Consider the following 23,139-nt stretch of genomic DNA (forward strand, 5'->3'; position numbering starts at 1 on the left):
ACAAAGTTCGTCATATGCACTCAAATGGGTGCCTTGGTTGAACTGGGATGAATGGGTTTTGGTTAAAAGATTCTCTTTTCTCAGACTCCCCAGATTCCATTGCTTTTGCTCTAAAAAGAGTAAATTTGATGCTGATTATTTGCAAGCCTTTTCAATATGATACAGAAGGATATAGCTGATGAAAGACTTAATTTGCTTTCAGATATCGGCATGGGAGAGTCGAGGATGTTTGCCAGCTGCTATTGAGGCCACTGCTTCCATCATTGAAATCAACATTTGATCCCTATTGTAGGTAGATTTTCTATTCTGATTTTCATAACTTTTATGATCTTTTATAGTTTTTTACTCCCTGCACCAAAAAAAAAAAATTGAGAGAATCTTTTTAGGCTAAATATAAGAAACAACTACCATAGGCTTGAACAAGGAACATCCCCTTAATGTCGTTGATGCAAAGTTTTCTTTTATACAGGAACGTCAAAAATGATACATCTTGATGAACCTTGGTTTTTGTAGAGTGGAAGAGGAGCGGTGTAGAGATACTTCTCTTTCAGAGAAAATGCTTGCTCATTTGTATTGCATGGCAATCATTAGTAAGGTTTTCTTTCAATTTTTTCAAATATGAAGTTTTTCTTATAACCCTTCGAAATACATCCATAGCACCAGTACAATGTACAAGATCAAGTGATTTACAAGATTTTTAGTATCTGGCAAAAAAAAGAAAAAAAGGTTTTTTAGTAAATCTATTTGTACTTGCACTGTTTTGAAAAATTAATTAATGAGTTAATGTGGCTCAAGATCATGGGACATGATTGTGTGGTCACTGGAGACTATTAGAAGATATTTTGAGGGCCTTTCAAGAAACTTTGCCAGTCATGAGATTTAGGAATCTTCAGATTCTGTGGGCCTTTTTGCTATCTTTTCATCTTTAGTATGAGCAGCTGTTTACTTTCAGGAAAAGTATCGCAAGCACTTGTGTTATATGTGACCCTTTAATGCACAACCTTGTTTGTTGAAGGCTTGTCAATGGTGTTATTGAAAAGACACGTAAGAAAGAAGAGAAGTCAATAGCTGTTCTGCTGAGGCAATGGTAATTGGTATTCCACGGTTGCTGATTGATATTCGTCATGGTAAACAAAGTTGTCTCCCACTATTATTTGTTTACATATATATTGAAAAATGCCTTTCCCCTTACGTATTCCTTCAACTTTAGAGGGATCACATCGAGGACTTCCAGCACTTCAACTTCTTCGCAGTGCCTCAGTTAAGGTATAGCTTATTTCAGTGTGTCTTATTATCATATCAGTGTCAAGTATGTGTGGTCCATGGGGTGGTGTTAATTGATAATGTTTGAAGATTTGAGGTACTCATTTGATATGAAGCAATTGGAGTGGGTTTTCCTTTTCAAGGCCGATAGTTGATGTAAGAATAAGGAGGACTTGTTAATGTAATATAAGATTCTAAAGCTTTTAGATATTTACCAGATTGCCAGCAACATGTTCTATACAATTGCTTGTTTTGGAAAATTAAAGGGAAAAATAGTGACCTTGTGCCTCTAACTGATGGTGAGTTGTTTTGTTGTTGTCAATTTCAGGCACTTGATTGGTTGAAATCTTATTATTGGGAACCTCAAAGCAAGGCAATTCCTTTTGAACGTGATGGAAATGCAAAGGTTAGAAAGAAAATCAAATCCAAGCTTCGAGAACTGTCTTTCTGCTTGAAAGCGACCAGATTTCCCAGTCTAATAGTCCAATACTCGAGGGAAAACGTGCGTGAGCTTTATTTATTTATCTATTTATTTATTTTCATCTCTTATAAGTTATAACATTAGTGTTTAAATCATATCTTTTTAAATATTGACTTTAGTATGGTGTTTTATGATGTGATATGCATTTTATATATGTCAAGCTTATGTAACGGAATGTATGCATTTTATTTATCTACTATTATATTTCAATACGAAAATTAGGATGGCTGAAAATTCTTTCCCTGTGTCATCCAGGCATACATCTATATGCAGCATTTGCTTCTGCCAGCTCCCATCCATTGCCCTAAAATCATGACCCCACTTCTTTCTTTTGTTGCAAATCAAGGAGGATGGAAGTTATTTGAATGAAATATTGAAAAATAGAAACAAGCAACAATTATGATCTACTTCCTTCTTATTTTTCCAATTTTATTCCATTCTTTTAATATTGGATTCATGTATTTTTCCCCCCTGTCAGCAACCTCTTCTTTAAGCACTTGTTAAATATCATTGTCTTTTTTCTCCTTATTTGGTCTCCTTTAGATTAAGAAGAAAACCATGTATAACTGAACAACAACAACAATAACAAGCCTTATCCCACTAAGTGGGGTCAGCTACATGGATGAACAAATCCATGTATCATTGTGAATGCATGGATGAATTCCATTTGGCATGCAATAATGTACAAGTGGATGTACTATATCCTTATGATACTTTGCATCATACTGCATTTGTCTTTAAAATGATGTTTTTCAGTCATATAGAAAGTATGGATTGTTTATTTGTTCAATCAAGATCATAATGCTGGTCAGCTTATTGCTCTCTTGATTCAAAGGCTTGCAGGAATTCTTCCACCTTACATCATCTCTACATTAGAGACATGCAGACTGTAAATGCATAATCCAAAATTTAATGCTTGTTTTATGGGGCACAGTTAGGGATGATATATGTGGCACTATTGGAACAATTAGAGATAAGTATGGCCCATTTAATGCACGTGCTTCTGTTTCTCTGTTAAATTGAACTTAAAATTGTTCAAGATCTTTTTGACATTTGTAACATGCATTAGAAATATGCCGGAAGTGTCTGCATTTAAATGAGATTTTAATTCTAACAACATTCAGATTCTTGTCCAACATTCAAAGTCTCGTAAAACTGTTGGTCTGGTCCCCCGGGTTCATCCACTATTCTGACCTGGATCTTCACTGTAACAGCGTCAAACATGATGAATTATGTTGTGACTGTAATAATCTTTTGACTCTTATCACTGGCAAGTGTCAAATATCAAAATCTGGAAGTGGCATTTTATTATCAATAAGATAAATGCATTTACTTTCTTTGATAACTTTTAGTTGTCATCCAAAATATTGGAATCACAAGTACAAGGTGAAGCTACTTGGTAATTTCAGATAATGGCCATCCTCACTACTTTAATTCTTTATCTAAATATCTCATACATTGATTCTTGTTTAATTCAGAATCCAAATAAGAAAGTAGTTAACTTGTTATCATAACTAACTAGGCATTTGTATTGTGCAATGCCAGGAGTTTGAGGATGTGTATCACTGTTCAGGGCTTTTGAAAAATGTGACTTGATAAAGATTTTATTACACGTGTTGATATTGATATATTGATATTCCTATTTTATTCTTCAAAATAAATGATTGTGGCTGGAATTTGTTATGGTACTTCATCTCAGTTGTGCTGAACCTGAAGTGAATTAAGCAGTGGTATCCTTTTATTTTCAGGTTCTAAGAAACAAGTTTCTAAGATATCGAAATCTCTTGTTCAGTTATTATTCTTCCTACTCCTCAGAGATTGTAGGTGTGTTGTTGGAGTATTTGTTGGAAGCCTTGAGTTCTTCAGAATTAGTAGAGCATACGGAGCAAGTTTCATGTCCAACCATAAATATTATTTTGGCTGATTGGAAGGTTGTCATACTCAGATTTTGTGATAAGGAGCCAGAGTTACTACTGAACCTTTTTAAGGAAGTACTTATTATGATGAGACCCAGGAACAAGTGAAATATGAAGAAGGTAGATTGCTTCTTGCTTTGCATGTCAGCAATTTTCAATTTGTTTTTTGGTGGCATCCAGTATCTATTGATTAATTATTGTGTGGTACTTGGATTTGCTTTCATTCTCAGTTATACTTAGGGTGCACCTAAATTTTGACATCTGATACATTTTTTTTTAGAAACAATTTTTGAAATTCTTAAATTGTTTCATATTGGATTATGAATTTGTTTACGAAGATGATGATAGCCTTCGTCTTTCTATACTTGCAATTACTCTGATCCACATTTTTGCATGTCAATGTCAAGGCGAGTTATGTCATTATAGTGTCAAATTTATAATGTTCTTTTATCACAATTTATTATAAGCTTCAAGCTGTGGATCCCTTTGCTTGTTCATCTGAGTTGATTTGAGATACAATGTTTTGTTTTGGTCATGCTCAGTATGGGGCGTAGCGTAATTCTTCACTTTCAGCCACTTTTACGGGTACAGATTTTTTCACTTCTGAACTGTTATTATATGTTTAAGCATCTTGTTGTGTGAGATTGTACGGTCAATTATAGTAGAGCTCCTAATGATTGTAAAGTTGCATGCACAGTCATATGGTTTATCTTCTGCATTAATATAGAACTGTTCCTAATATTAATTATTGATTAAGGTTGAGGTAGTTTTATCTTCGCTGATTTGTTTCTCTCGTCTGTGCAGAAATGAAATGTCTAGGGACTTCACGTAGGGAAAGATTTTGCCAGATTGATCGTCTTGCATCTTTGTTTGCATGGCTTGCTGGGATTCTATATGAAGTACTATCTGCTAAAGCAAATGTACCAAAAAATGTTTTGCTTGAACTTGTACGAAAATGTCTTCGAATATCAGCTCCAAGCAATAAGCAGCTAATGGATTCAGCCCTTCTCCTTGCAAAATTGATGGATGATAGCTCTCTAATGGAGAAAGTTAAAAGGCTCTCTCATGTCATTCTGTCCAATTCAGTCAAAAGCAATGATGAAAGCTCTTTGCCCATTTCTTCAGTGAATTTCCTTCAGATGGAGGAATACATAAGCCGAGCTGCTAGAAAGCTTGAGTTGTTCAAACAACGAGTGACAAAGAGTAAAACAACATCATTGACGGATTGCGACACCAACGAGCCTCGGACATGGACTTTGGCGAAAGAATGGAACCCATGCCCGATTGGCATGTTGCCCCGCACTGCAGGGTCATCTGGCTATCTTCCTTCGCTTGATCATATTGGTGATAGAAAAGACATTCATGAATTGGATAGGAAGGAGACTCAGAATCAGAAACCAAGCAAACAAGGTGTCAAGAGAGATGCCACTTTGGACCTTACACTACTTGATGATTCAACTGTTAAGAAGAAGAAAGAGACAGGACAAGTTTCTAAATTAACAATGGAAGCTAAGGGATGCCTACTGATAGATGGGATTATGAAGAATGTTACAGAACAAGAGTTTCGAGCCATTAAATCTTCCGTGAGGATTTTAATTTAACTAATGCTGTGTTCTTGTCTAGATTGTAGCAAGATATTATCCAATTTTGTTCAAGCATAGGATGCCTATTGAACTATTTACAATTCATTAGCAAAACAATGGTGAGGTATGTAAAATTCCACTAAAAACAGTCGATTAATTTTGACCAATACGTTCTTGACACCACATCGCAGCTGGTTGAAGGAATGACAGGTTTTTTTGTATTTGTAACTCCTATCTGCATTCTCGAGTCCACTTCCTTTGTAGGGAAAAAAATTACTATCATAATTCAGATCTTTCAAGTAAATGATTGATTTATAACTTTTGTATGAAATAAACCTAATAAGGAGGGCTTATCCTTTTAACTGAAGGGAGAATGACATTTAAGCTCTAAAGAGATCAATTAATTCAAATTAAGTTCTAATTAATTTTAGAGTGCTAGCAAAGTTCTTTGATCATTTGAGTTTTTTTTTTTTTTTTGGAGTGAAAAAGGATTCAATTACTCAAAGGAATGTACAAAAAGGAATCTAGTTTACAAATAACAGATTTAAGTGAGATCAAAATACATTAGAATGCCAAAAACACATGCAGTTAAGTGGCAGTGGGAAATACAATGAAATCCTTGGTGTTGATAGTGTGATTAGCAGGGCTAATGACTTCATTGATTAGGTTGACTGGATTAAAGTTTTCGTTGTTAAAGAAGTGTTGATTTCTTGCATGCCAAATCTTCCAATACATAAGTCCAAAAGTTCTGCGCCATGCCAAGGAGGTGTTGCAGGGATGAAGGTTGTGGATCAGCCAGTCATGCGTTTGTATGGCAATAAACCTAGGGAGTTCATGGTCATGGACAATGAGATTCCAAAAATCTAATGCAGAGGGGCATCTGCAAAGAATATGGCCATGATCTTCAATGGGTCTATTACATACTTCGCAAGAGGTATCTTGGGTCATATGTCTCCTGTGCCTTTCCCATTGGTGAGTAATCTGTTCCTCAAAGCTAGCCATAAAAAGGTACGAAATTGTTGGGTTTCCTTCCATTTCCAATCAAAGTTCCATAAAACATTCTCTTCATCCCATTGATCAGAAGCTAAAAGCTAGTATGTAGAGGAGACAGTGCAAGTTCCAAAGCTGGTGAGGTTCTAATAGCAGTTTATTAGGATCATTATGGATGGGGTTCATGGTATTAATTTCTTGAAGAATCTCCTGCAGGCGAAGATGTTGGAATGAATTCCAGTTCCAGGATCCATCTTGTCTCAAGTGGTCTAAGATAGGCTTGTCCAAATCAGCAGGTGATAAAGGTCTAAATGCAAGGTGGTGTAGTGGCCCTAGATCTCCAACTCAATAATCTTTCCAAAACTTAATGTCATTCACGGCAGAAGGAACCCATTTCAAGCCTAGATCACCGTCATCCCAAATGTTAGTTAGACTTTGCCACAGATAAGAGTGGGATCTTTTTCTTTTCTTGATTGTTGCCTGGTCTTCTATTTATACTTTGCTCTGATTACTTTGATCCAAAAAAGATTCAGTTGAGAGGCAATGGAGAATGTAAGTTTTATAAGAAAAGCATCATTGGGAGTTTCAAGATCCTTTAGCTTGCAACCTCAATTTTCCTTTGGTTGACAAAGTATTTCCCAATTGACAAGGTGAATCATCCTTTGCTTTGTGGTAGTACTCCAAATAAAGTTCGTTATTAAGGTGGCAATTCTAGAGTAGGTTGAGTAGGGGATCTTGGATTGACTGCATTGCATACATGGGAATAGCTCAGAGGATAGATTGAGTGAGGGTAATGGGACCAGCGAGGGACAAAGATTTGGCTTTCCATCCAGACAATTTCCTCTGAATCTTTTCCTCTAAATAACTTTCAAGTGTCCTTCGTGACTTTGCCATGTAATAAAGGAACTCCCAAGTATTTACCCAAATTATTAGTGTGTTGGAAACCTAGGCTAGTACATAATAAAACTATATCCTTGGTAGGAACATTCCAACAAAGGAAGACGTTTGTTTTTGCTCCGTTGACTCGATGCTCGGAAGCTTGGCAGAAGTTATTCATGACAAATTTGATGGTGTTAACTTGTTGGGGAGCAGTAGCACTAAAGAGAACTAAATCATCAGCAACTTTGTTGTAACAAGTCTAACATCTCTAAAATTTTAAAAGTTCAACTCTTAATTTAGAACTTTATTATGATGTATTTATAACTTATTTTTTTAAATTTTAATAAGATTGAAGAATAAAGAATAGACAATTTGAAAATGAAAGATCTATTTATTTTATTGATAAATAGGCAATAGGCAAAGAGTAAATAACAAATTTAATATTTTTCAACATCAAATTTTAATGTTTGTGTTTTTTATTAGAATCTAAAAAATAAGTTACAAATTCATCATAATAAATTGTAAAATTGAAAATCAATTTGCACATCTCTAGAGCTATTAGATTTAATACTTTTCAATATAAAGATGCACATTTGTATTCTTTGTTAAAATTAAGAAAACAAGTTGTAAATGTATCACAATGAATTTGCAAAATAAGGAGCCGAATAACTTGCAAATTCTTGAAACTATTAGATTTAATATTTCTCAACATTAAAGATGAACATCTATATTCTCTGTTAAAATTTTAAAAACAAGTTGTAAATATATTACGATAAATTGCAAAATTAGGTGCCAAGTTTGCAAATTTCTATTAGGCTTATTATTACTAAAGGATCAAGGAACTTTGCTAGCATTCTGAAATTAATTGAGATTTAATTTAAATTAATTAATTTTATTAAAACTCAATTATCATTCTCTCTTGACTTAAATACTTACGAGGAGCTAAGTATTTATTACTGATGGAGGATACTAGCCTTGGTCAACGACAAAAAATTTACTGGATGTAGTGCTGTAAGAGAGGTCGAAAGGGGAAAGAATGTGTGAACATAAATTTTATAAAAAATTGCACTATTAATAAATTATAAACATTATGTTTGATGTCAGATTTTGTATAAAACATGAGAATTCAGTCCCGCATTATAGTGTAAATGGAAATTAAAAAATATGGATGTTTCAAAATCCCGTTCACATACACAATGAATGCACCGTAATGTAATTTTCAATTATTTTTTTTATTCACAATCATAAGGAACTTTTATTTGTGGAGTCTTTTTCCCCCCATTCACCATTAAATTATATCATGTTTAACATGGGAGAGGATCCCCTCTCTTCCCTTCCCATCCTTTTCCCCTCCTCTTCCTAATTTTTAACCACTAAATCAAAATTTGGATGATTTAGATTTGATGTTTTTATAAATATTATGTTTTGTTTTGTTTTTGCTATATTTTTTAATTGTTTATGCTAAATTTTAACAGTTTGAATTTTATTATTCATATATTTTTTTTCTAATTTAAAATTTTAATAATAATTTTATAAAAATCAATCTAAACCATTTAAGTCATGATCTATTGGTTAAACAAAAAGGAAAAGAAGAGAAGAGGATAGGAAAGGAGTAGGAGAGAATTCTTGCCTGTTTAATATACCATACAAAATATAATACCATATTATTCTTAAATTATCAATGCACTTTATTTATTTATTTATTTTAAATGCCCCTTTACCAAGGTTTTTTAACAAAAGTAACATGTACTCCTTCAGTTATAAATTATAAGATATTTTTGAAAAGATTTCTCCGTTTCAAAATATAAAACACTTTAAGTGGATTAATGTTTTATTAAATGCTTCAAATATTACACTCTCTCTCTATAATTAATTTTCACCCCTTCTCTTTTCAATATATTAAATGATGGGTATTTTTAAAAGTTATATTTTTATTTTAAAAATATAAGATTGTTAAATGTATTTAATAACGTTTATTAATATGTAAAATTTTATCTAAAAATGTCTTATAATTTAAGAATGAGAAAATACTATTTTGTCAAGAGTGGCATGGTTACATGAATGGAAGTGTATACATCTGCAAAATTATTAATTACTATGACTTTATTTTTTTAAAAAAAAAAATCCATCCCATTCAATTCATTAGACTGCCTAAGTATTCAAGACTGGGATGTCTTAAATTCAATGGAAGCGATTGAAAATATTCAGAAGGTTCATTAGAGATGAAACCTCACCTATGGGGTTGCAAAAGATATAAGAAAAATGATCACGTGTGACTTCTATGGCCTTGTATTCAAGGAAGTTGATACTTGTACAGTTGTACTAATCGGCTTGCACATAATACGCATTTTCTAACCATCAAATAGGTGTTCTTAACTTCTTGTAGAACTTCCCATAAATGTTTAGCTATTATGGAGTATGATCTTATCAATGAACCCACGGATCAGGGTTGACCTTGTTTCTTTCTCTAGGCTTTTTGCTTCGTATTGTATTTAAAAAACAGAGAAAGTTGATGCTAACATAGCAATGCAAACAGAAGGAACAAAGTACAGAAGTACAATCATCCCTCTCGTATTATTTGAATATTAAAAAAATAAAAATAAACAGAACATGTTTCTCAAGCATATCTTTGATCCTCAGATACTGTCATTAATCTTCAGTTACCTTCATCCTTCACCAGAACCTTAGGCCTGCAACAAGGCTTCCTGTTATGCTCCTTCATTTCTTTCACTTTCCCATGAAAATCTTCGTCATTTTTACCAAGCTCAGACCTTCTATCCATGAACTCACAGTTCTCCTTCCAAACCTCACCATTAGTGTAAACCTCCTTCTTCCAAATAGGAACTGTTGCCTTTAGCTCATCTATGAGAAACCTACAAGCTTCCATTGCATCAGCTCTGTGGACGGCAGAAACTGCAACAAACACACTTGTTTCACCCACAGGAACTGTGCCTAGACGATGAGCAACAGCAATGGAATGCAGATTCCAGGATGCTCTAGCAGAGGAACAAAGAGACTTCAAACATCGTACTGCCATTGGTACATACGCTTCATACCTCAACTCCAACACTGTTTTGCCTTCAAACGTATCGCGTGTTGTTCCTGAAAAAGTAGCTATAGCTCCAGCTTGTGGGGCACTGACATAGTTCATATATTTAGCAACATCTATGGGATTAAGGTCTTCCAATATTTCCACAAGGTTTTTATCTTCAGCAGCCATTTTTTCTCTAGAAACTTGCTGAACTTATCCTGAGTTAACCGGCTCCCCTGATATCCTCCTGGAGAACAAATCTATACCGTTTGTTGAGCTTTTCTTCCTTCAAAGATCTGAGAAGTCAGGTCTGGGTCTGGCGGTCCCTCCCTCCAATTGATTAGAGCCTCTCACAGTTGCAAAAGGCTTGATGAAACTAATGAATTGACAAGTTATGATGTTAATATCACATGACTTGTCAGGATATATCTTAAAGATGCTTAGCTTAGGCACTTCGATATTGCAAAAAGCAGTTTTCAGGATTAACGCGCAGGGTTACATGTTCTAAAAGTTGGTAATACCATGTCAAAATAGCAGTGCCCGAATTTGTCACAATCATGAAGGCAATTCATTTATAGCGTTACTTTGACTCAAGATAAGCCTCTTAAAATTCTCACTTACATTCCTCTCCATCTCACCCTCTTTCTTTCTCTCTAGTTCCAGATTAACGTCAACTGAGTTCTGTTTAGTATCATTTGATACATTTGAAAAGAAAACAAACTTTGTCCATGTGTTTTTATGTACTGCATCATCAAGAATTACACAGCAGGTTGATGAAATCACCAATACAAATAGCTCTATCAGAAAACTTTGTTACTAACTAGTGTGATCTTTTCAGTACCAGTAGAGAACCCAACTAACCTCAAATTGTATAACTCACCGAAATGCAACATTTCAATTCAAATATCAATAATATTCGTGGAACAATTTAGCAAACAATATTGATTGGAACAGAGCGTTTGTGAGCTAAACTGTCAACAGACATCCCAATAAGATAACTGGCAATAAGGGGTTCAATCAAAATAACACAAGCTTGCAGGTTTTACTTGCAACACAAGAGATATACAATCAAAATATTTGATTGGAACAGAGCGTTTGTGAGCTAGACTCTCAACAGACATCCCAATAAAATAAATGGCAATAAGGGTTCAATCAAAATAACACAAGCTTGCAGGTTTTACTTGCAACACGAGAGATATACAATTAAAAATGAGTATCTAAAAAACTCCCATCTTATCAAGAAGGTCCAGTGTGTCAAACACAGCAATTATAGGGCACTGATCGTATCAAAGCCTGAAAAGCTCAAAATTAATTAATTCACAACTAAAATGGGTATTTTTCTTGCATCCAAATAATCAACTTTGCGCAATTGATTTAATTCTCTAAGCTAAAAATAAAGGAACATACTACATAGGGCCAAAAGAAGGAAAGTAGGTCTGCACTATGACACCACCCCAAAGAGTGTATATTTTCTGATTTCAGTTTTCAGCAGATGAACTTCATTTACGATATTACTCAGTTGCAGTCTACTATCTCCGTAATTGTCCACATAAAATCATGGTACAGAAAAACGTAAGAAAGAAAAGCTGAGAACTAACCTCGAATGAAAACAAGCACCATCATGAAGACAAGCGAGCCAAACAAGGCAGACCCAGAAAAGAAAATGGGGATTTTGAACAATCCAGATTGAAATTGTCAGACGCTGAACAGAAAACGATGATGAAGCAAGGAGCTTATGGAGATTTTTGTTTCAGCTTTGCTTGAAATGGAGGAATATGAATGAAAGTGTGTGAGAATGGCTTTGACCGATTAGGAAAGACGGATTCGGACTGCTAATGCCGAAGATAAGTGGGGAAGCCGAAGCTGAGGTTCATTTCATTTATTTATTATTTATTTATCTATTTTTGATAATATGAATTTTATTGAACCATGAAGTTTTTTTTTTTTTGGAGAGAATCAGCCTCTCTTAAAAGAATTAATTATGAATAAAATTAATATAAAATAAATTATTATTAAAATATAAAATATAATTTATTTTTTTAAATAAAATTTATTAATGACTTTTATTCGTGAATAATTTTTTTTAAAGAAGATTGATTATAAGTTTTTTTTTTACGTCATTCACAAAAAGTTAGTGTTGACTTTTGATAAGGAGTAAAAATAAAATAAATATAATTTAACCAAAAAAAAAGAGATGATGTTCACGTATTTTTTTATACTTAATTTTATGGTATTTGATTTGATGTAGTAGCGGATGGAGGGAAATTAGTCGGAGTTGTAGCCTTCTTAATTTTTTTATTTTTTTATATTATCTAGGTCTTACATATTTTCAGTTTTCTTCACAATTTATAAAAATTTTATAATATATTTGTTTTTTATATTAACTCTCCTTATTTTTAAATTTTAACTCCACTATAAAATTTGATAATTTTTTTTATTTTACAATTTTCTCAATTTTCACCAAGGTATATAGTACAATTATATATACAATACTTAAACTTAAAATTATTAATTAAGATACTATAATTTTTTATTAATTTAACTACGTACTTGTTAATATTTGATTCGATATTACTGATTTCAAATAAACATATTTTTTGTTGCAATTTCTCTTTCATTGATAGTGTAGTATGTCAACTCCTCACATTAGAGTGTAAGAATTGATGATTGAAATTGAAATTGATTCATAAATTCTTTATCACGCAAGCCAATTTACGAATGTTTAATTAAATTTAAAGTTTTTTGTGGTTATCTAAAGCCAGAAAAAAAAAGAAATAGTTTGTAGTTCAAATTATCTTATTCTTTTTTATTCTAATTCTCATATTATAAACTTTTAAAAACACTATTTTAACATCACTTTATATTATTTTTAAAATTTTTAAAATTATAACATTATATCTGATATTAATATTATATTTTCAATGTATTTTTTTTTCTGGAATTTTTCCATTAATTTTATACTAAGACTAACTTATTATAAATCCCTTTTCCTAATTATTAGTCTAATCAATCAAATTAATTTAATTTTTTTTAGCCAGACAAATTAATCTAATTGAAAGCCTCCCAGTTCCGTCATGTCATCCTACTATTTATTTTTGACCTTTTATTATTAATTAATTAATTAATATTGAGAAAAACTGAATATAAAAATAAAATTAAAAAAGAAAACTTTAAAATTTTAGAGGCTCTGTGATTTTTAAAAGAGAGAATAATAATAAAATTCCAAAAATTAAATTAACACTAACAGCTTATAAGTCCAAACAAAAATTTTAAAGCAAATGAGTTGACAGTTACAAATACAAATCAAATTTTAAATCATGAGTTATATATAAAACTTATAGCTATTTAAATTAACTTAAATTAATATTTAATTTTTTTAAAAAAGCTATGGAATGTAATTAGTATACATTTATTTATTTTAGAGTTTACTTAATAATTTAATAATAATCCATTGGAGCGAAGAGAAGCTGTGCTGCAGCGAAGCTGAAGGCGAGTTTCTTTAGTTGATTAGGGTTTTGCGCAGAGTTGTGAAGAGGGAAGCCATGAGCAGGAGCTTGGGAATACCAGTGAAGCTACTTCACGAAGCGACTGGTCATGTAGTCACCGTGGAGCTCAAGAGCGGAGAACTCTACAGAGGAAGTATGATCGAGTGTGAAGACAACTGGAATTGCCAACTCGAGAACATTACCTACACTGCCAAGGTACTTCTCGTTCGCACTAGTGTGTAATTCTACTTCTGCATGTAGTTACTTGTCACCGCAATGTCATTCATGTATGTTTGGGTTTTGGGTTTTGTTTTAATTGCGTAGAGCTTGGATTTCTGATCAGTTAATTTTGACCTTAGTAGTAAATTTGATTTCGAGTTTTTCTGAACCATATGAGACGCCATCTATGAAGAAAAACACATATACGTTACCTCAGAAAGGGGATTAGGAAGGAAAGATAGGAGGTAATTGAGGGATCACTAGTCATTTGGTTCCTTCTGTATGGCTGTGAGCTACCATTCTCTGTGGCAGCAAATGTGAAAGTTTACTCAATGCATTTTGAAGAGATATCTTCGCTGTACAAGATAATTCAAATTATGTGATTTCGATCCAATCCCCTGCTGTTTTTTTATCAGACAAGTTAATGTTATTATCTTGAGGCTAGATTTAATCCAGAGTAGATTATATCAAACATGGTTCAACTGAAAAGAACGAAGATTTAAGCTGTTAAAAGGTTGAACGTGGACATGGTAATCTGTTGGCATTTCCACTTCCCTTATCTGGGACATGGCTAGAAGCAAAATCCAAGTTGTATGAAATTTTGGCTATGAATTTTACTGTCTTTAGTTGCACTAAGTTAAATATGAGCATATGCGGAAGTTGGAAAGCTAATGAGCAGGACAGGTTAGTTTCATTTAGTCAGGTTTAAATTGAATGGAGGCAATGAACCAAATAAATATGCTATGAGTGTTTGTGTTAATAGTTAATTATTAGTTAGTACAGGAGTAAACATGATTTTAAATATTTCTCAGCATAATTTTTTTTTTCATATATTGGAATTTGGAAATATATCATTACATGCATACTGCATGGTGAATTTTCTGTGATAGAGTCCATGGTGTCCAATAACCAATACCTGCCATTTTTGGTTTAGAGTTCAGACGGTTTATCTTGGACAATTTTTAGCTAAGAAATGTGCCAGTTCCTAATTTCAATTTCAAAATTAGTATTTAAAATGAAGGTCAGAGGACATTGTTAGGCCGTATGCTATTTCTTCCCCTGCCCCTCTAAATAAAACAATAAAGCCCAATGAACGCTAGGAGGCTGACGTCTTCTAAAGAGTAAAGACAAACAAACCAAAGATCTCCTGTGCTGACAAACACTAATTTGGAACATGTCTAGTGTCAACCTCAGTTTTGTATCCTCACAGCCTTTCCGGTTTTGTTTATACCATTGAGCATGTACTCATACCAAAAATAGGAGGGGCCTACGAAAGTGCAATTGAATTTGAAAATTTGTAAAGTGGTTCCTTGTCACCAGTTTCAACTTTTAATCATGTTTGTTAATATTAATTATTAAGTTTGTTTAATTTAAATGTACACTGAACTTCATTTTATTTGATGATGATTGCCACTCCTCAGGATGGAAAAACATCCCAACTTGAACATGTATTCATTCGAGGAAGCAAAGTCAGGTATGGACTATACCTTCTGTGCTTGATTGGATAAAATTTATATTCTAAAGAAGATTTTACGTTTCTGTATGGCAATTGCAAGTGCTCTGAATTGCTGTGACTTGGGCATTTTGACAGGTTTATGGTCATACCAGACATGCTGAAGAATGCTCCAATGTTTAAGCGTTTGGATGCTAGAATTAAGGTAACTTTGTTATCTTTTAGGGATAAAAGACTCATGTTGTATATATGTTAGAGTGTGATTTTTTCTTCTTGAATCTCGCGCAGGGCAAGGGTGCATCACTTGGAGTTGGTAGGGGCAGAGCAGTTGCAATGCGAGCAAAGGTTTTTACACTTGCATTCTTAGGCTTTCCTTTTGGCCGTATCCATGATAGATGTGTTTTAATTCTAAACTCGACATGTTTTTCTGTGCATTGCACTAGGTGTAAAGAATGAGTCGCATCATTCTTAATTTATTCCATGATGATATATACTATCCCCCATCTTTTATATAAGTCACTTTTAACTAACTCATCAAAATTAAGACAAGTTAGTTAAAGTAATAAATTGTCTTACATTTCTTTTTAGAATTTGCGAGAAGAGTTTTATTTGAAATTGAAATATTACACTTCTTTTTATAATTTGCAAGAGGGTATTTTCAGAATTGGGCATCAAAGATTACAAAAAACAAGGGAGAGGGACTTACATAAAGGACTAAGAAAAATTTTTAGAATGTGACTAACAATAGGACCAGAGGAGTATATATGTTGATGATTGATTATATTGATGTTGTTTGTGCAGGCTCAAGCTGCAGGCCGCGGAGCAGCTCCTGGTAGGGGCGTAGTACCGCCTGTACGGAGATGATTAGCCTTACAGTTACCTTTTCCTATCCGCTTTCCATCTTCCCTCTGCATGCTGAATGTGGATAGCCAAACCAGAAACTTCCATTTTCCCTCTGCATGTTGAACGTTGGTAACCAAGTCAAAGGAGGTGGTAATTGAGAAAAAAAAGAAAGCTAATATCCTGTGTGCTGTTCCAACATCACGTGAGTTCATGCCTTTTTTATTAGTCATCCTCGAATGCTATTTGTTATTGATGTCTGATTTTTCGATGCTAATAGAATATGCTAGTTTAAATTACATTTGAGCTACAAGTTATATTGAAGAGTTGGTACGTCATGCAGTGTGTGTGTGAATTGATTTACAGTGACATAAAATGTTGGAGGAATGGCGTTTGGGTGATTTGAAAGGGAATTATGAACACTTTTTGTTAACTTTATATCTCAATTCATAAATCAAATAAGATTGATTAAAATAATGTATGTATACCTGAAGAATTTATAATCGCTTGAAATACCTTGATTACCTCGAGTATAGATAGATGCCACAGAACCCCCATAGCTTGCAGAGAGTTTAGAGATGATGGAGTAAGTGAAAATTATCGTGTGTTTGTAATTATTGATTAATTGGCTTATATGGACCGGATTAATAATTGCTATAATAAATAAATAAATAAATAAATTATATTCTATTATTTTTGACTCAGTTAAAAGATAGAGAATAATTGACAGCTACAGTGTTGTAGATTGGGCTTTTGTCTATTGGGCTCACTTGTATGGTCCATCTATCATAGTCTACACAAGATCATAAAGATCAATTTGTTTGGGCTTATTAATTAATGCAAATTCATAAATAAGTATTTCAACAATCTTCCATTTGGATTACATTAATTAAGCAAGTTGTATAAACAAGCCACAAATAAAATTCAGAAAATGAAACTTCACAAAATAACTGAATTCTATAGGAAAATAAGTGGTATAATGTCTCATAATTTAAATTGAATAAAATATGAAATTTTTATTACAAACAGAGTTCAGTAAGATAATAATATAAGATCACTGATTCCTATAGGAAAACAAATGACATGTATAACGTATCACAACAGAGTCATTAAATTCTATGGAGATGCAAATGATATAGATGCATTTAATTGAAATGAACATAGAATGGGTCTTCTGATCACAACTTGATAAAGAGATGACACAAAGTCACTTAATTGTATGGGAAAGCAAGTGACGTAAGGTATTCTAACACAAATCATTGAATCCTATAAAGAGACAAATGATGCAAAGCACCGCAACATCTCTGAACCTAAATTGAAACTCAAAAGAGAAACAATACAAGATCACTAAATTCTAGAAGGAAACAAGTGATACAAGATGCATATACATGAATCATTGAATTCTATGGGGAAACAAATGATATAAAATATCTTATTATTTCTGAAACAAGAATTGAGCATAATAGCAAAATGGCTTTAAACCATCAAATGTACTTAAAAGGAGGCAACTCAAACTCCCACTGAACCAAAGCTAGCTAAAAAAAAAAAAAACAATAAAACCCACATGAGTAAGCTTTTGGCCATACAAATGTTTAAACATACATTTACCATAGAAGTGAGTCAAATAAGTCTGAGTGTCTGTAATATTCTCCAACAAAATCTTTGATAGAAGTTCAAGGTAGACAAAATATTGCATTCATAGTTGGAGGAAACAACAAATACATGTCCAATAATAGTTTCCTCAATATAACGTAATGAAATGCTTTACAACAATCGATATATCACATTCTAAATTGAGGTAACTACAAGTGTCTATAATACATGCTTTTTTTTTCCTTTCAAGACAGCTCCTTTTTATATTATGGAATAATAGAATGTACATTTTAAATCCTCATGATCACAAGCTTAAAAAAGGATTAAATTTTTAACAACCAACATTAGGTGTCACATACTCTTCAGTGTACAAGAATTTTTCAATAATTTCTTGCAATGATTTCACAAATATTTACCAAGGGGTATTCAAAACAAAATTTAGATCAAAGACTAATGCATATTTTAGCATCTTCAGAGTCATTCATAGCAGAATTGTACAAAATTCTTTATATGCAAAATGGTCCTCTTCAATATTAATTTTGAGGATGTGAAAACTTAAGCAACCCTACACTCCTTAAACATGTATCAAACTAGGAGCGTACATTATATTTTTGAACTCGATTATAATAGGTTGTTTGAGAGAAATCAAGGTTGTAGTTAGACATATTAAAAGGGGTATTAATCCTTGAATAACTATGTCAAACAAAAAACTTTATATCAAAGTGGCATGAACACAAGTATGCGTCTCATTTACTTGATCACTAGCTAGTGACTGGCTACTAGCATGGAGCATAAGAAGCAAAAGATTGTTTTTCCCAAACATTTAACAAATATATACAAATTTGAAGTATTCTAAGTAAAATTAAAGGGAGCTAATAGCCTCATCAAAACTTCATATATCACTACCTAAAGACTTGCCTATTCTTAGAGATGGTTTTAGATAGTTGCACATTAAATGTTCCCAACTAAATTCTACAAAACCATCTTACTAAGGCATTTCAATTCATTCCCTCAAGTCTCTATTCGTTTGAGATAATTTAATGGTAAATTATTATGACATTCTTGAGTAATGTGATACTGTCCTCACCATGTATAACAAGAAAGGTTTATTTTAACAAGTGGATTCTTTGACAACTTCATCATCATCAAATGAAGTTGATGAACAAACATGCTTAGGTAAAAATGGTGCTCTTAAAGAGTAGATCAATTATCTAAGCCCATAACTCTTACTACTTATTTGAAAATAAGAGTCAAAATTTGATTAACTTGATAGTAAATAGCAAAATTAGCACCTCTTAATCCCATGCAACAGTAAACAATGAATCCCTTAATATATTTTTAGATTAAACTTCTTCAACTAAAGATCTCACTTATGACTTCTAGCCTAATACAAATAATTTATCTTATATTATTTTGAACACTATATTTATTAGGCATTCAGTTCAAATATGAATTAAAGGTTTATTAAGAGGGTTCTAACAAAATGTATTTAATGTCACCATACCTATAGGGTATAAGAAACATTAAAACATTAAAACTCTTATTTGCAAACTTGTCAAAATAAATGCCCAACTACCAACATTGGTAGTCTTTGTTTTACCAACAGTGTCCTTTACCAATATGGTATTTAGAGATAATTTTAAAATTTTAAATACAAATTACATTAACAATGACATACTTATGGGGTAAAATTTATTGTCAACATAATATCTTGAAATATAATTTTAAATAATACACTAGCATAATTTGACCCACTATAGGTGAGCACACAATCACTAAGTGTAAATGACTTTTGGCATGTGGATGAAAATGAAAATTTTAAATATCTATAATTTATCCATCCCTCTAATGAAGCTAGATTATTAATGGTAGAACATTATAAATAGAGCTTACAATATAATGGATTGTACATGCTCGAAATATCAAGAGCTCATTTTAAGTTTAGAATTGCATAAGCTCATAAAAGGACAATAGTCTAGCAACTCTACTTAAATGAGCCTTAGCTTTCAAAGTCGTTCCAAACTTCAAACACTTCACTTCTCAAATTGAAAGTTAATATGGGCTACTATTAATATTGTATGATTCTTCAATCTCTCCCCTTTCGTACGTAAAGTATGAAGATGTCAAGAATTCCTACTTAGGTTGTAGTAATTTTTATAAACCATTTAGCACCAAATGTTCTATTATAATTGAGTGTTATCAAACATCACATAATATGTCTCACCATAAATGTGGCCCTAATTCCTTTCCTTAATGGTGAATTTAGCCACCATCAAATGGATTTGATTAGATTTATACAACTATTTATGATAAGTCTCATCAAAAGCATTGGACTATCAAGAGAGATCCTCTGGTTTGGGTTCTCTTAGAGCCAACTAATTCTCAAAGTGGTAAGGTACATACTTAAGGATTCTTACAAATAATTATAATGAGTCCTATAAAAAGCCTTTACAAAAAAATAGTTGCTCAAAACAGAAATTGAAATCACAAAATAGAATGAAAAATCATAATTATGCATGCAAAATATAATCATAATACAGAATTCCTAACAAGCGAATTTTAATTATGTAACTATTAGTGTGCACCAAACAAAATTCCATAAAGGGCCTTAACAAAAGATAGTTGCTCAAAATACAAAAATTGAAATTGCAAAATACAATATGGGATATAATAATTATGCCTGCATGACATAATTATAGTATATAATTTCCAACAAGCGAATTTTAGTTATGCAATTATGATTATGCAACAAAAAAGGCTCTTATACCACACAGATTTGGCTCACATAAAAGTTCATACAAAAAAAAAATGCATTAAATATTTCTATACCTATGTGGTATAATAAATATCTAATACATAAAACAAAATGCTATTTGCCTATTCTTAAAGCCAACCGTCAAAAAGTCACATTAATAATGCACACCAATGGAGTATGTCCATTACCAATGCTATAAGATTTTTAGCGTCACCAATAATTTTTAAAATTGCAAGCTTTATGACCTTAGGACAAAATAAAATAATTTCAAAAAGTCCTTAGGGTCCTTTTGGGAATTAGAGAACAAATTTGAAACTTAACTAGAATTTTGAAAGGAGTCTAGGGGTTAAAAGGTGATTTTGGAAAAGATTTGGGTACAAAATGCAATTCTGAAAGTTAAAGGACCAACCTATAACGTTTTGAAATTTATTGGGGTCACTTCGTAGATACCAAAAATTATGGGCCAATGAGGTAATTATAATCTGGGCCAAAACGCAATTTACAAAAATAGGTTTTTTTATTATATATTGTACTGGGCTGAGGCTAAGGCCTAATTTCATCTCACTTAAGTGAAACAACTCGTTTCACATGCTGGCCCCCCCCCCCCCCATTTTTTTTAATGTGCCAGGCCCAAACAAAATAAAAAAATTGGGCTGTCTCAGAGAAGATGGATCCTTAGGATAAGCTTCTCTGACCCGGTTCCTACTTCTCCAGCGTGGACTGCAGAAGCACGAACCAGAAGCAGGAGGGACGTCAGACCACAACGCTGGTGACCACACAACAACAGACCACGACGTCGAGACCTTCTCCAGCGATGTGAAACAGACCCTGGTGCGCGACCCTGTTAGATTGGGAGACTGCCGCCGCGAACCAGATAGCCTTCGCCGAAAGCACAGCGAACACAGAGACACAATTTTCGTTAGTTATTCATGGCGATGAAGTGCGCACTGTTTCCGCAACTTCCCAGTGAACACAAAGATGCCATCTTCGTCAGCGACCACGGAGAAGATGTAGGGAAGGAGGAGAGAACGATAGAAATTCATAGATAAATAGATTCACATACATAAACTAATCGAAGGATTATGCTACACGGTTTCTTCACATACGTAACAGGATTTAAAAAATTCTCAAATCCAATAATAAGAGAAGAGTAAGAAACTGAAGCATAATATCCAACGCATGAATTTCTATTTATATATTTTATACACATAAACATAATTGAGATATATATATATATATAAATTAATATTCATAACTTGGCTTTGATGTCACATGTTAACTTTATATCTCAATTCATATATCAAATAAGATTGAGTAAAATAATGTGTATGTATCTGAAGAATCCGTGATTACTTAAGATACTTTGATTACCTTGAGTATAGATAAATGCACAACCCATTGAACCCCTATAGTTTGCAGATAGTTCAGAGATAATGGAGTAAGTGAAAACTATCGCGTAGTTATCGACTGATCAATTTATATGGACCAGATCAGTAATCGTTATAATAAATAAATTATATTCTATTATCTTTGATTCAGTCAGTTAAAAGATAGGGAATAACTGACAGTTATAGGATTGTAAGTTGGGCCTCTGTCCGTTTGGGCTCACTTGTGTGGTTCACTTATTACATTTCATACAAGATCATAATGACCAATCTGTTTGGGTTTATTAATTAATGTGAATCCATATATAAATGTTTCAACAGTTTTTCTCTCTACTTTTTAAAAACAAAAAAAAACAAAAACATAAGAAAAGTGATTAATATTATATACTCTCTCTAGTCCTTGACATAAGGCAAATTTTAAATGTTTTTTTTTTTTTGGGGCTTTAATATAAATCCGACTTAGATAGATAGCTACATAAAAGAAGAAGCATGCGTTGCGGTAATAATAATAATAATATGAGAAAAAGAATGTTGGTATACTATGAGTACGAGAATTCAAAGTCCAACTTGATCACTGGGGAAAAAATATTATCCAAAACTGAGTTTTATTTAATGAATTTGTTAATGCCCTGGATGTTGATTTAACAATCAAAGCTTAAAATTGAGCCATTATGACAAAAATAAATTTAGAGAATCTGAATTTGCATGTTATTGCAAAGCCATGTTTTTTTTAAAAGATTTTAAAGCGTAATGCTAAGTAGAAAGTAAAAGGATAAGAGTGAGTCTCTAATAGAATATTCTTAATAAGGTTAGAAATCGAACTAAAGTATATGCTTTGAAGTATAATTTTTTTAAAAAATCATTCTTAAGTCTTACATAAGAAATTTAAATACAAGAAGTATCATAAAATCATTTTAAAATATCATTGCCAAACTCACGAGTCAATTTGAGTGACTTGACAAGTTACAAAATTACTTTGAACTCGAAGTCTCATGTCATTTATAAAAAGATATTAATTTATCATATTAAAGTTGTCAATCAATGATTAGAAATTGTTAATGGAGCTGTGCCGTTGATTACTAAGCATTAATGATATCTAGCACTAATTAGCAACTTCAGTGAAAAACACGAGACTTCAAAATAGATTACTAAGCATTAATGATATCTAGCACTAATTAGCAACTTAAGTGAAAATGAGACTTCAAAATAATTTTATAAGACCATTTTGAATTAATTTTTTTGTGTGTGTGAGACTTGAGAGTGATT

The 23,139-nt window shown here is 32.5% G+C and overlaps 4 protein-coding genes across 4 annotated transcripts; 3 read left to right on the forward strand and 1 right to left on the reverse strand.

The window, feature by feature from the left end:
- Positions 1–1,079: 1,079 nt before the first annotated feature.
- Positions 1,080–3,768, forward strand: LOC129317291 (protein LAS1-like). Its single transcript, XM_054961647.1, has 4 exons — positions 1,080–1,127; positions 1,211–1,266; positions 1,592–1,765; positions 3,493–3,768. The coding sequence occupies exons 1-4, from the start codon at positions 1,085–1,087 to the stop codon at positions 3,766–3,768; spliced, it is 549 nt and encodes a 182-aa protein (XP_054817622.1). The 5' UTR covers positions 1,080–1,084.
- Positions 3,769–4,219: 451 nt separating this feature from the next.
- Positions 4,220–5,471, forward strand: LOC129318070 (uncharacterized). Its single transcript, XM_054962596.1, has 2 exons — positions 4,220–4,245; positions 4,465–5,471. Exon 2 carries the CDS (start codon positions 4,467–4,469, stop codon positions 5,259–5,261), a length of 795 nt encoding a protein of 264 aa, XP_054818571.1. The 5' UTR covers positions 4,220–4,245; positions 4,465–4,466; the 3' UTR covers positions 5,262–5,471.
- A 4,127-nt stretch (positions 5,472–9,598) lies between these two features.
- LOC129318071 (molybdopterin synthase catalytic subunit-like) lies at positions 9,599–11,996 on the reverse strand. The gene is made up of 2 exons (XM_054962597.1): positions 11,742–11,996; positions 9,599–10,519 (listed from the first exon to the last, which is right to left on the reverse strand). The coding sequence occupies exon 2, from the start codon at positions 10,330–10,332 to the stop codon at positions 9,769–9,771; it is 564 nt and encodes a 187-aa protein (XP_054818572.1). The 5' UTR covers positions 10,333–10,519; positions 11,742–11,996; the 3' UTR covers positions 9,599–9,768.
- Positions 11,997–13,583: 1,587 nt separating this feature from the next.
- On the forward strand, positions 13,584–16,627 carry LOC129318072 (small nuclear ribonucleoprotein SmD3b-like). The gene is made up of 5 exons (XM_054962598.1): positions 13,584–13,844; positions 15,269–15,321; positions 15,439–15,505; positions 15,589–15,645; positions 16,102–16,627. The coding sequence occupies exons 1-5, from the start codon at positions 13,686–13,688 to the stop codon at positions 16,162–16,164; spliced, it is 399 nt and encodes a 132-aa protein (XP_054818573.1). The 5' UTR covers positions 13,584–13,685; the 3' UTR covers positions 16,165–16,627.
- The last annotated feature ends 6,512 nt before the right edge of the window (positions 16,628–23,139 follow it).

Source organism: Prosopis cineraria, unplaced genomic scaffold (assembly GCF_029017545.1).
Source record: "Prosopis cineraria cultivar Desert tree isolate PC_DT_omini unplaced genomic scaffold, ASM2901754v1 PC8, whole genome shotgun sequence".
Lineage (NCBI taxonomy): Eukaryota > Viridiplantae > Streptophyta > Magnoliopsida > Fabales > Fabaceae > Prosopis > Prosopis cineraria.

Excerpts from the sequence above, each read along its gene's own strand:
- LOC129318070 (XM_054962596.1), top strand. The coding sequence starts at position 4,467 with ATGAAATGTCTAGGGACTTCACGTAGGGAAAGATTTTGCCAGATTGAT.
- LOC129318072 (XM_054962598.1), top strand. The coding sequence starts at position 13,686 with ATGAGCAGGAGCTTGGGAATACCAGTGAAGCTACTTCACGAAGCGACT. Across the intron at positions 15,322-15,438 it reads ATTCGAGGAAGCAAAGTCAG|GTTTATGGTCATACCAGACA; the intron begins GTATGGACTATA and ends GCATTTTGACAG. Across the intron at positions 15,506-15,588 it reads GTTTGGATGCTAGAATTAAG|GGCAAGGGTGCATCACTTGG; the intron begins GTAACTTTGTTA and ends AATCTCGCGCAG.
- LOC129317291 (XM_054961647.1), top strand. The coding sequence starts at position 1,085 with ATGGTAATTGGTATTCCACGGTTGCTGATTGATATTCGTCATG. Across the intron at positions 1,128-1,210 it reads GCTGATTGATATTCGTCATG|AGGGATCACATCGAGGACTT; the intron begins GTAAACAAAGTT and ends CTTCAACTTTAG. Across the intron at positions 1,267-1,591 it reads TTCGCAGTGCCTCAGTTAAG|GCACTTGATTGGTTGAAATC; the intron begins GTATAGCTTATT and ends TGTCAATTTCAG.
- LOC129318071 (XM_054962597.1), bottom strand. The coding sequence starts at position 10,332 with ATGGCTGCTGAAGATAAAAACCTTGTGGAAATATTGGAAGACCTTAAT.